The sequence below is a fragment of the Gorilla gorilla genome, chromosome 21 (genome assembly GCF_029281585.2).
Source record: "Gorilla gorilla gorilla isolate KB3781 chromosome 21, NHGRI_mGorGor1-v2.1_pri, whole genome shotgun sequence".
In the NCBI taxonomy this organism is placed as follows: domain Eukaryota; kingdom Metazoa; phylum Chordata; class Mammalia; order Primates; family Hominidae; genus Gorilla; species Gorilla gorilla.
Window position 1 is genome coordinate 70,681,329 of NC_073245.2, and position 13,650 is coordinate 70,694,978.

Sequence of the window (13,650 nt, forward strand, 5' to 3'; positions counted from 1 at the left end):
CCAAGATTGTTCTGTGTATTCTGGGTGGGAGCTGCAGTGCCCTGTTTCTCTCTCTAGCTTGAGAGCCTAGCACAGCACCTGAACCATTCTCTTCATGGGTTACTTATTGAGTACCTGTAGCATGCCAAGCATTGCTGAGAGGCCGAGATGAGAAAACTTTTACCTTGTGGAGCTCATCTTCTAGTGGAGAAGGTGTACATTAAATAAAAACAGAAAATATATATGATGTGGTGTCAGGCAGTAGGTGATAAATGGGAAAAAAACAACTAAAAACAATGCAAGATAAAGGGATTTGGGAATGGATTCAATTTTAAGTAGGGTAATTAGGGAAGGTCATTTAAGTAGGGTGATTAGGGAAGGTCATTTACCTGAGGAGGTGATATTTGAACTGAGACCTATATAAAATGAGTGTGTGAACTATGGAGACATTTGGGAAGAGCATTACAGATGGATGGAAGGGCAAGTGCAAGGTGATGATGAGCTTGGTGTGTTCAAGGAGCAGCAAGGTATGCCTTTGCTAGAGTGGTGGAGGGGCCTGCTGGGAGATGAGCTCAGAGAAGAGGGCAGGAGCCTTGCCAGTAGGCAGGCCACAAGAGGGACTTTGGATTTTGTTGTGAGATGGGAAGCCACAGAGGAATCTGAGCAGGAGTTTATTTTTATTTTTATTTTTGGAGACAGAGTCTCGCTCTGTTGCCCAGGCTGGAGTGTAGTGGCGCGATCTCGGTTCACTGCAACCTCTGTCTCCCGGGTTCAAGCAATTCTCTTGCCTCAGCCTCCTGAGTAGCTGGGATTATGCCCAGCTAATTTTTTTATTTTTAGTAGACAGGGTTTCACCATGTTGCCCAGGCTGTTCTTGAACTCCTAAACTCCTGAGCTCAGGCCTCCCAAAATGCTAGGATTACAGGTGTGAGCCATCACGCCTGGCCAGGAGCCTTTTTTTTTTTTTTTTTTTTGAGACGGAGACTGGCTCTGTTGGCCAGGCTGGAGTGCAGTGGCACGATCTCACTCGGCTCACTGTAACCTCCCCCTCCCAGTTCAAGCAATTCTCCTGCCTCAGCCTCCCAAGTAGCTGGGACTACAGGCGTGTGCCACCACGCCTAAGTAATTTTTGTATCTTTAGTAGAGACAGGGTTTCTAGATTAAATGTAGAGGAATATAGAGGAATGTAGATTAAATGTAGAGGAATATAGAGGAATGTAGACTAAATGTAGAGGAAGAGAGACTGCTTTTGGCCTAAGCAGTTGGGTGAGTGGTGGTTTCTTTACTGAGATGAGAAGCATTGAGTTTGAGGGAGGAGAGTGGGACTCAAGAGTGCCGTTTGGACATGAGAAACTTGAGATGCTCAGTACACTTGCAACGAGAGATGTTAAATAGGTAGTTGAGTCTGGAGCTCAGGGGAGAGGGCCAGGCTGCAGATATAAATTTGGCAGTCAGCTTATTTTTCTGACATAGAACAGTAAGGAGTAATTTCTTCTGATTAAAGAGGTTTGGTAAACCTTTCCAAAAGAGAAGACGTTTGAGCAAAACTTTGAAGAATGAGCATAATTTCCAAAGGCAGAGAAAGGGAAAAATAGAAAATATTTTTCATCCAAGTCTCACAGCCTTTCCCCTGGCCTCTTCTTGAGTTTAAGAAGCTGGTGACCTGGTTGATAATCTCTTATCACTGGTATAGCCACTTAGGTTCTTTATTGAAAAGGAACCAGAACAGATTACACACTAACTGATAAACCACGTTCTACTGTTTCTCACTGTTCACAGATTGAAAATTCCAGTTGGATCATCAAGGTGCAGAATGCTAAACTTGTTCTTCTCCCCTGTTCTGTATCTGGTGTGAATTGGATGTGTTGATTTTGGTATGGAGGATTTTTCACATGCTGTCATCTCCACTAAAGATGGAACACTTTGGAGAAGTTTTACTTCTATTGTTAATGACTTTTTGCACTTGAATGTTAAAACAACTACAACCATGAGAAATTGGGACCCCATGCTATTTTATCACTCATACCCCTAACTTGAGCATATTATCTGTCTTGACTCATCCTGCTTTGTGTAAAATGTGAATCATGTTTTGTCACTCTTCTATTTAGATAGAATTTTATTTGCAGTAGAATATTGCTTATCTTTTTGTTTATTTTTGTGATTACTGTAATCAGAAATTTTGGTCTTTCAAGTAGAGAATAATTACTAGATGTTCGTTAGTCAGTGGGATAAAGAATGCATTGAAAAAATTCAGTTTATTAAATCGTCTAAGATCCTTTTAGAACTGATGTAAAATTCATCTGTGAATAATCTTCTACTGCACGATAATATTAGTGCTGGATATAGATAGAATGTATGAAGCCTCAGCTCTTATATACTCCTTTTAGCCATTTTTCTATTATGAAAAAAAATCTAGTGTATTAAAGGAAAGTAGTGACAGTATTTATCTTTAGATGGTTTCTAGTCTTTGAAGTTCATACAGAAGCTTTTGTCAGAATTGTACATATGGGTCTTTGTCTTGAGTTAATGAGACCACTGCAACTTTAAACATGTTTTAAGTGATAACCTTGATTTTTATAAATTATACAAGCATGACTATCAATGCTGGTTTATCAGTTTTCAACAACTTTACAAGTCTGAACAAGTAGAAAATTATTTCAAAAGAACCTTGTTTGGATCTCACATAAACTACAGGTAGCTTTCTGTATATGAAAAAATTTTTAAGTACAGAAAAATACAGATAATATAAATACCCCAGTATGGAGTAACTAAATGTTAATAATTTGTTAGAAGACTCGTTTTAAATCTTTCTTTAATAAAACAAGTAAAACTTCACTAATAATTTATGACATGTCTGTACTCCATATCTGCTGATTCATACGCCCTCCTTTTTTTTTTTTTTTTTTTAACTCCCCGGAGGAATTTAATGTGAACTATTTCCGTTTTTTTCTAGATCACTTAATGTAGCGTCATGGTGTATGGATGACTTAACATGTTTTTGAGACCTATCAACTGTTGAAATACAGATCTAGTTCATTCTTTTAAAGAGTTGTATAGTATTCCTTCATGAGATTTTAGAATTTTTATTCTAAGTAAGAGAATTCTTTATATATTTTGAATTCTGGTCATTCATCTGTTATATAAACTGCAAATATCTTAGTTTTCCAGGCTGTTCCTTACTAACTTTGTATTTTTTTTCAGGTAGCTTTCCTGAGTTTGATCTTAGGAATTCTTAAAATGCAGTAGCATGTCTTCCAGTTTAGTTTTCCCACCCATGGAGGTGGTGGCAGGCTGAGTTTTGTTTCTTTCTGCTCTGAAAGACCTAGGAAACTAGTGAATTGAGTAAGCAGCCTGCAAGTCTGGTATAGTCTATTTCAATCAAGTTGGCTTCTGGTGTGCCTTTGATGGCATCATCAGTGAGAGTTCTTGGTGTTGATTTCTCTTGCTGCAATAACAGGTGTGATGTTTCTCAGTGGCTGGCTGGCTCCCGAGGATACCAGGAGAATACTTTATTAATTTAAAACACTGCATTCTAAGAGTTCTTCAGGAAAGTTATGTGTCTATGGGTAGGGTTGTTTTTATGTGGTTATTTCAAAATAAGAGCTATACAATCAGGCTTTCTGCTGGAATATTGGAATATAATGTCTGCCATTTAAACACATTGGTTGCAAAACTTTAAAGCTTTATTTTTGTTTCTAAAGCATTGATTTAATGTGTGAGCTAACAATTCGATCAAGAAAATAGATTTTTAAGAAAACTTCTCCAGTGTCCTTATTCTTGAGTTCATGGTTATTTAAGAGCTCACTCTCTTTGAATATCTGTTAGTATGGTATCTTTCATTTTTTTAGGGAGGGGGCAACTTTAAAAAAAATCACCATGGAATAATTATGATGAAAACATTATTGACACAGTGAGCATTTTTAATACCTTCAACCTGTATATAAGCAGCACAAATTTAGAATGATTTCAGATCCAGGTTTTGAAGTAGGTGTCTGTTTACAGGAAATGCAGCAGAATCAGAGTACAATGACCTCTGAGGAAGTCTCGTATTCATGCAGCATACATTTTTACTATGTTTGTGGCACTGTTCTAGTTTGGAGGATCTGGTGATGAATAGGATAGACACCCCCCCCCCCCCCGCCCTGCCCCCCACTCCATGTGGAAACAGGAAAGGAACAAACAAAATATGTCCTATGCAGAAGATGAAAAGGGTGTAATGCTGGAACAGAAGCAGCAGTAGTCTCAGTATTTATTCACCCAGAGCCTGGATGTGCGTACAGAGGGTGCATAGAGGAAGAATACAGCCATTGTGTGAAGTAGATGGAAGCATGGCATGGCTATTTGTTCATTCAGCAAATATATTATTGAGCATCTGTTCTATGCCTGCAAGTGCTCTAGGTGCTGATGATCAGTAATGAACAGGAGGGACAAAAAAGTCCGTGTTGATGGAGTTTCCATTCTAGAAGGGGAAGATTTACATAAACAAGAAAAGAAATAACGTGGGGATTGGTGCACTGCAGATGGGTATGGAAAGCAGAAAGCAATAGGATACTTTTTAATGTAAATAGACTGTCAAAGGGTAAAATTTAAAAATATTAATAAGATATCCAACAGATTTTACTTTAGAATGTCCGTGTCCCTCCATTTTAGTGTATTTTTCCCACATAGAGAGTCTACTGTATTGAAACCTCAAGCACACTTTTATTGTTTTAACAAAATCCATCAAAAGTCATAGGCTTCTGGAGACAGATTATTACCTTCCCAGAAGGTAATCTTTTTAGAGTTGAAGTGAAATATGGTAATTTGTTTTTTGGAGAGGCTGTGAAAAGGAGAGATATTGTACCTAATTTGTGTTTGCAAGAGTATAAAATAATATAGCTTTCTTTATGCAGAGTGAAAAAAACTGTTGTGAAGCTAATAACTTTAAACTTGTATCTGGAAAGCTGAGACCTGATAGATTATATATCAAATTGGTATTATATATATATAACTTATTTGGTAACATATATAGGTTGAGTTTCAAAGTATTGTAGCTACATCAGAAGATAAATTACAAAGGAAGGATATGTATTTGTGAAACCAGAATTTCATGAACTCTAGAAAAGGAAGAGGAGCAATCACTTTGCACAACAAGGAATCTTTATTCATATATATACACACACACACACACACACACACACATACAATACAGATAGATATTTTCAAAATCTCAGTAATATTTAATATTAGAAATGTTAAGGGGGATACTACCGAAAGTGAATTAATATAAAAGACCAAATACTTTTTCCCCTTCCTTTTTTTAAGAAAAATATAGTTTAGAACAGTTTTAGGTTCACACAAAAACTGAGCAGAAAGTATGCACAGAGTTCTCTTGTAACTCCTACCCCACACATGCATCATAACCCCCTCCACTGGCAACATCCTACACTGAGTGGTACATTGGTTACCATTGGTGAACCTACATTGACATGTCATTGTTAACCAGAGTCCGTAGTCTGCGTTAGTATTCATTTCTAGTGTTGTACATTCTGTGAGTTTTGACAAATGTATAATGACATGTATCCACCATTATAATATCAGAGTAGTTTCAGTTTTACTGTCCTAAAAATGCTCTATGCTCCTCCTGTTCTTTCCTCCCTTAAATTCTATCAACACCGTATTTTATTTATTTATTTATTTATTTTGATAACAGAGTCTTGCTCCATCACCCAGGCTGGAGTGCAGTGGGGCGATCTTGGCTCACTGTAACCTTCGCCTCCTGGGTTCAAACTGTTCTCCTGCCTCAGCCCCCCGAGTTGCTGGGATTACAGGTGTGTGCCCCCACACCTAGCCAATTTTTGTAGTTTTATTAGAGATGTGGTTTCACCATATTGGCCAGGCTGGTCTCGAACTCCTGACGTCAAGTGATCCGCCCCCGCCCCCCCCCCACTCAGCCTCCCAAAGTGCTGGATTACAGACATGAGCCACCATGCCCGGCCAACACCTTATCTTTTTATTGTCTCTGTAGTTTTGCCTTTTCCAGAATGTGATAGAGTAAAATCATACAGTATGCTACCTTTTCATACTGACTGCTTTCACTCAGGGATATGCATTTAAGGCTCCTCCGTGTCTTTTCATGGCTTTATAGCTCATTTCTTTTTAGCACTGAGCACTATTTCAGTGTCTGGATATACCACAGTTTATTTTATCCACTCACAAAATGCTTCTGCATTTTGGCAGTTATGAATAAAGCTGCTATAAACATCCATGTGCAGGTGTTTGTGTGGATATAAGTTTTCAACTTACTTGGGTAAATACCAAGGAGGGTGATTGCTGGATTGTATGGTAAGAATATGTTTAGTTTTGTAAGAAACTGCTAAATGGTCTTTCAAAGTGTCTGTGCACCGTTTTTCATTCCCACCAGCAGTGAATGAGAGTTCCTGTTGTTCCACATCCTCACCAACACTTGGTATTGGTAGTATTTTAGAATTTGGCCATTCTAAAACTCAACAATAAGAAAATGAACAAATGTGTAATAGTATCTCATTGGACATCTTTTCTGTTTTTGTTTTTCTGAGATGGAGTCTTACTCTGTCGCCCAGGCTGAAGTGCAGTGGCACAATCTTGGCTCACTGCAACCTCTGCCTCCTGGGTTCAAGTGATCCTCCTGCCTCAGCCTCCCCAGTAGCTGGGACTACAGGCATGGGCCACCACACCTGGCTACTTTTTGTATTTTCAGTAGAGACAGGGTTTCACCATGTTGGCCAAGCTGGTCTCGAATTCCTGACCTCAGCTGATCCACCCGCCTTGGCTTCCTGATTACAGGCGTGAGCCACCGCACCTGGCCAGACATCTTTTCATATGTTTATTTGCTTTCTGTACATTTTTGGTGAGGTGGCTGTTCAGATCTTTTGCCCATTTTAAAATTAGGTTGTTCATTTTATTTTATTTTATTTTTATTATTTTTTGAGACGGAGTCTCTTTCGCTCTGTCACCCAGACTGGAGTGCAGTGGCGCGATCTCAGCACATTGGAAGCTCCGCCTCCCTGGTTCAGGCCATTCTCCTGCCACAGCCTCCAGAGTAGCTGGGACTATAGGTGCCCACCACCACGCCTGGCTAGTTTTTTGTATTTTTAGTAGAGACGGGGTGAATGGAATGGAGTGGGATGGAACGGCATGGATCAGAGGTTCACCGTGTTAGCCAGCATGGTCTCGATCTCCTGACATTGTGATCCACCCGCCACAGCCTCCCAAAGTGCTGGGATTACAGGCATGAGCCACTGTGCCCAGCCTTCATTTTCATATTATTGAGTTTTAAGAGTTCTTTGTATATTTTGGTTGACAGTATTTTATTCAGGTATGTTTTTAGCAAATATTTTCTCCTGGCTTGTGGCTTGCTTGTCTTCTGCAGAACAGATGTTTTTATTTTTAATGAAGTTTAGCTAATCAGTTATTTTTTTCATGGATTTTGTTTTGGTGTTGTAAGTAGTCATCTCCAAATCCAAGGCCATCTAGATTTTATTCTGTCATCCTGTAGGAGTTTTATAGTTTGGGGTCTAAATATACTTTAGCCTTTATTTTTCTGGTAGAATTGCTAAGTTAAAAGTAAAATTATGGCTGGGCGCGGAGGCTCACACCTCTAATCCCAGCACTTTGGGATGCCAAGGTGGGTGGATCATTTGAGGTCAGGAGTTTGAGACCACCCTAGCCAATGTAGTAAAACCCTGTCTCTATTAAAAATACAAAAATTAGCCAGGTGTGGCATATGCCTGTGGTCCCAGCTACTTGGGAGGTTGGGGCATGAGAATCGCTTGAACCTGGGAGGTGGAGGTTGCAGTGAGCCGAGATCGTGCCACTGCACTCCAGCCTGGGTGACAGAGCGAGACTCTGTCTCAAAAAAAAAAAAAAAAAAAAAAAGGTAAAATTATATATTTACTCCTTAAAAACTTCTATCTTGCCATTTAGTAGATAGGATGTTATGCTATGCTTGAGGTAATACAGATAGGTAAGGCCTAGATTGAGTTTTCAGTTCACTGGAAATTTTCATTATTACTTTTTATAATTTGATGGGACATGAACTTTTAAATTATTCTTTTGTAAAGATAGTATTTACATTTCCTGAAGGGAAGCGTTTTAATTTTTCTTCCATGGCTCTTGAATAATTACAGAAAAGCATTTAAATCATATGTAGATCAGGAGACTGTTTAAAGATTTAATGGAGTACTTTTCCCACAAAATGCTCTTAGGTTTCCTGACAAGTTTATTCAGCCATTTTTTTATGACATTTTCAACACCTGGAACCTGACCTCTTCATGTTGTGCTGGATTGTGATGGTCTTTGACCTTCAAACCAGAACTTTATACATCTTAAGGCCCAATTTTTGTAATTAAGAGTAAAAAGCAACTATTTCTTCTTTCACTTTTAATGGTATGCAAGTTTTTGCTGGTATTGTATTTGCCTTCTAAAACAGATCAATTCTAGCCCCTCTTACTGTCTTACTCTTACCTCTTATTGCCTTAAACACAATTTAAAATGACAAAAATCCAAGCACAGTGGGTCCTGGGGGAAGGTAGAGGAAATAAATTATACTGTGTTTAGCTTTATCTAAATACCTTTTACAGCATGTCAAGGAATTCATTTTCAGTTCATTAGTGCTGTTTCATAAGCATCTTCAGCAAACTCACACAAATGTTCACAGATGAGTATATGCATAATCTAGGACGTAAAGGGCATTGTTTACATTATTAAAAAGAGTAACAGTTTCAAAGAGTATTGCCAGTTTCTCCCAAATTCATGTTTTTTCACTTTTTTAACCTCCCATTTCACATTTTAGATGCTTAGTTCCTGGTTTTGTTACAGACATTATCTGAAATAAGGAATAGAAGATTAAAAATGATTTAAAGTGTATGCTGTGGTTCTAGAGACACATCATTTTTTTTATCTCTAAAAAGGAAAAATTCTAAGTTTAGAAGGAGATTTCACTTGTAAAATTGACTGTACTTTATAAGCAGTGTTTAAATTCATTGGTGGTAAATATGCATGTTGGTATAGTAAAATCCCATTTTTTACATAATGCTTTAATGGAAATGGCAGTTTTATGAAATGAAAGTGACTAGTAAAAGTCTGAATGATGCTCATAAGCTTTTACATCATTTTTATTGAAGGTTTTGTGTATGCTAATCCATTAATACAGGGGAAAAGGAGAACACTAACATGGTTTATTTTCTATAATTACTCAAATAGAATATAATTTATTTTCAATAAAATTCTTGGAGCAAATTGCCCAGAGTAGGGAGAGGAAGGTTGGCCTGTTCTTACAAATATCTTGATTTTTACCCACGGGACTTTGTTATTTTACCAGTGATGTTGTTTCATTGCATATATTTTCAGTATAGTTCCCTCCAGATTTTTACAAATAAAAGCCTGTGAAAGGCCAAGAAATCCCAAGCATGTAAAGACCCAGGATTGTGGAGGGAGAAATCTGGGATGTTTATTTTATCCTGTTTATTATTACAAATATTGCTTGTCTTTTAACAGTTTAGACTTCCTTTTATGTGGTTTATGTAAGTTGAAGCACCATTAAGATTGCTGTGTAATAGCAATTAACTGCGATGTAATAGATTAACCTGGGGAAATTTTCAAAAACAGTTAAGTGTTTACATTTAAATTTGGCTTATTTTTGTAGAGTACCTTGAAGAAGAGGTCAGTGTAAGGAATAAACAAATACTTAAATTTGGGATCCTCACACCACAACTTCATAAGGGGGAGAGGGAAGGAAGAAACTAGTAACTGAATTGGAAACTAGCAAATATTCTGGATTTCATCACAGTGGAATCTTGCCAGCATCTTGGTTTTCTGCTCTCACTATACATCAAACCATTTTAGAAAAAAAGATCTATGTATTTTTGGATGTTTTGGGGACCATTATGAATTCTTGGCATTCTGCTCTGAAGATACTTCCATGTTTCTGAGGCAGAATCTTGTTGAAACTAGTAACTTTAAGCTTTGATTAAGCTTTGATTTAGAACGCTTTGTGGCCTGAGAGTTTCTGAATCACATTCAAATTATCGTTGAGTACCTTTCATCCCTAGGCTTTATATTTGAAAACTCACCCCATTTCCGGTGTCTCTTTATGTCATGTACATTTTTGTCCTCTTTTCTCCCCCCAGTGTTGTGGTGCTGCTGTGCTTATGTGGAGTTCTTCTGAGTTGCAGTTTTTAGATGAGGGTCAGGGAATGCACGTACATGGTGATTTGCTTGTGACCTCTTTAGGTTTGTGTGCCCTTTATGCCTGTCTGTGTGTGTATTTTATTGCTGGTTTGACCCTAGAAAATCAGAGCTTGCATAGCTATTCTTTTTCCCCCCACTCTGAGTGCTGAAGTGATCCCCTCCTTAAGCAAGCAAAGAGACTTACTAGGAGGACAGATTTTTCTCCATCTTTATTATGAGTCAGACTGCCTGTGTTGGAGAGTGGAAAGGGGTAGTCACAGAGAGTGCTGCCTCCATAATCTCCCTAGCACTGCCTCAGCACCAAGTGTCCTGTTTCTCCCTTTATGCCAAGAACTTGATGCAAGGATGGAGCAGCGTCAGCATCTGGCTCTCCCTTACTGTAGCTGAAAATCCTTTTGGGCCACAGGTACCTGGCCTCCTCTGTACTCTTAGTTTTCAATGGGGAGCTGACTTAGAGTGTAGTGATAGGGTTGTTTGTGATAGAAAGGTAAGCAAATGGAGAAATTCTCATGGAGTGTTTCATCTGTGAAGGCGTCACTGCTCGTGGAATGAGAATAGTGTTTGCAATAATAATTCACAGAACAATAAATGATGCAGTAGTATAGTCAGTTCTGCTGTAATGCATTCCTGGAATCACCACACTATACTGAATAGCTTGGTAAAAACCACAGCGCTTATGAGGGAAGTGTGGTTAGGAGCACAGCACTCAAAGACTTTGTTGGTGACACGTGCACAAAGATAGGGCGCTGGTAAAGCCACAAATGCTACAGCAGATATGGCACTTTCTTGAAAAAGACCCAAAGTTTTTCTGTGGATATGGACATCAGAAGAGTTGTTTTCTTGAAGTAAGGAGGATTACCTGAAATCATATGGAAAGTTGTAATACCAGGTGTGGATAGGTGTGGCTCATTACCCACAAGGTGAACTGAGGTATCCCGTAGGTGGTTGAAGTGTGTGTGCTTGTGAGTTTTCTGTATTTCTTTGCAGTTGGGTTCAGCGAGGAGCAGTTTTCTGTGTTCATCAATGTTGATAGCAGACAAAATCACACAGAAACAAATACAAAAATTGTTTTATGTCCAGAGTGTCCCTCTAATATGCACATGAGTAACATTGGATCAAATTTATGTTTTCAAAATAAGTCTCATAGCAGAACTAGCTGTCGTTTGATTTTGGGATTGAGTCCCATTTCCTTCCTTCCTTATCACCATTTTGATTTCTTAATTTGTATTAAGGTAAGCCCATATCAGATTGATTTTTTTTTTTTCCATGCCCCGAGCACCTCAAGAGTAGAGACACCAGCCTGAGGATCTTAATTTTGCTGGAGATAATCCACAGACAGGTAGTTTTCTTCTTGGTGAATATGTAGATTGAGATCTTTATTCTATGCCAGCCACAGTGCTGGGGCTACAGAGATGGATAAGGTATAATCCTTGTCTCAGGAGCTTAGAGTCTCATTGAAAAGTTTTTCAAAACACACATTTGAATGATTTTGTTGAGTCAACATTACGTATTTGTTTGTGAACACATAAGCGCACACCCTTTCCCCACCTTCACTTCCTGTTTCCTTGCAAATGCAAAGACAAGAGTAAAGAACTTGCCTAGAGGAAACACAGAAATACTGATTTACAGGTGAAAAATATGTAAATTTGAAAAGGTGTTGAAAAGGACCTAAATTTTTGTAGCCACCTGACTAATAAACACAGAGATCACATGTCCACCATAGATGGGTAAATGAAAAAAAGCAAGTTTCAGAGTAATAGGAATAGTAGTATTTCATTATTTGTTAGCCCCTATCCCTTGCACATGTGTGTATGTATTGTTTGTGTAAACATAGATGATGTGGAAAGATCTCCCATATTAATATTAGTTATCTCAGGGGACAAAGGAAAGCTTATTCCTGTTTATACATCTTTTATTGTTTGGTTTAAGAAGCATGTTTTACTTTTTTAATTAAAAAATCTAATAAAGTAGGAAGTGAATAAATAATAGTAATAAAAAGTATCTTCAGGCCACTGAGCCTGTTGCAGTCTTCCCAGTAGCGTGAGTAATTAATACCGTCTGTAATGTTTCAGGTGTGGACTGCCCAGCAGGACTCTGAACTTCTTGCTACAGCCTAAGGTGATACTAAGTTTTCTGTAGCAACACTATCATGTTGAGAGTTACTGTGTTTATAGACCATTAACACCTCAAAGTCTTTCTTCCATCTGCTCCTCTTGGCACACTGTGCTCTAGATAATCATTTTGGAATGAGTTTAGTCCTTTACGCTCTCCCTGTTAGATTTCATATTGTTACTGTGGAAATCAGTATTTAGCATGGGTAAGAACTGGCCTTAGATGCAAGCCATCTGGTTACAGATCCTCACTACCACTATCATGAAAACTTGGACAAGTAACTTGTCTCCCCAAGCCTCAGTTTTCTCATCTGCAAAACAGCAATAATCATAAAGTTGTGAGGTTTCAATGAGATGCCATATGTTAGAACACTTACACTAGGTACCTGGTGAAATAGTGGGAACATGGTAAATATTAGACGTTACTGCTAGTACATTAACCTCAGCTCATCTCTTTCATCCATTGGCATGTTAATGAGATAATCGTGGATCTCAGATCTTCCCTTAGCTATATTTATAGCTCTCTTTTCCACAAACCTTCTAAACTTTCCTCATGAGACCCCCAATCAGTCTCTGTCTCATTCTACAGGTCCCTTCACCGATGTTGTCACCACCAACCTAAAGCTTGGCAACCCGACAGACCGAAATGTGTGTTTTAAGGTGAAGACTACAGCACCACGTAGGTACTGTGTGAGGCCCAACAGCGGAATCATCGATGCAGGGGCCTCAATTAATGTATCTGGTAAGTCCTGAGACTGGAGGCCTAGAGGGTGGGCTCAGAAGGCCCCTGGGCAGTAGGTTTTCTTAAAGTTTGTATTTGCAGTGTAGCAGAAGAAGATGATAGAATTCTCTCCACCCCACCCCCAGCCCACCCCACCCCACAACCCTCCACCCCGTGATCAGAAAGCTGGGTCCAAGTCGCCTGTTTTTTTCATAATTAATGCCTCCTTGTTTCAATGCTTACAGCCCCTTTGCACCTCAATAGTTAGAGCAAAACTGAAGTGATAACTTTAGACTTTACTTCAGAATGAGTTTTGTTTTCACTTCCTTGAAATTAAATCTGCCCTTTGGCAATAAATAAAAAAGGGCTAAACAAACTTAATTTTACTTTGTGGGAGAAAGCTAAATGGAGTTATTTTCTTATTTAAGCTAAATGATTTCTGACATTAAGCTCATACCATTTCCAGTGATTGGCCACTGCACTTTACTAATTGTGAAACGCCAAGAGAGATGAGGGCTGAGCAAATTGGAATATACTCAAGGGTGTCAGTTTGGTGCATGTCTGATGGTTTTCTCTTCTGTCTGGGAGTGCATGTATTTTCCAAAATCCAACTTCTGAAAAGGTACTGGT

The 13,650-nt window shown here is 38.6% G+C and overlaps 1 protein-coding gene across 3 annotated transcripts in view; it reads left to right on the top strand.

Annotated features, from left to right (window-relative positions):
* Window positions 1-13,650, top strand: part of VAPB (VAMP associated protein B and C) — a 55,501-nt gene that overhangs the window by 15,730 nt on the left and 26,121 nt on the right. For all 3 annotated transcript variants that reach the window (XM_004062431.5, XM_063702375.1, XM_004062432.5), the window contains one exon: window positions 12,889-13,041. In XM_004062431.5, coding sequence (XP_004062479.1) covers window positions 12,889-13,041 — 153 coding nt within the window. The remainder of the gene's footprint in view (window positions 1-12,888; window positions 13,042-13,650) is intronic.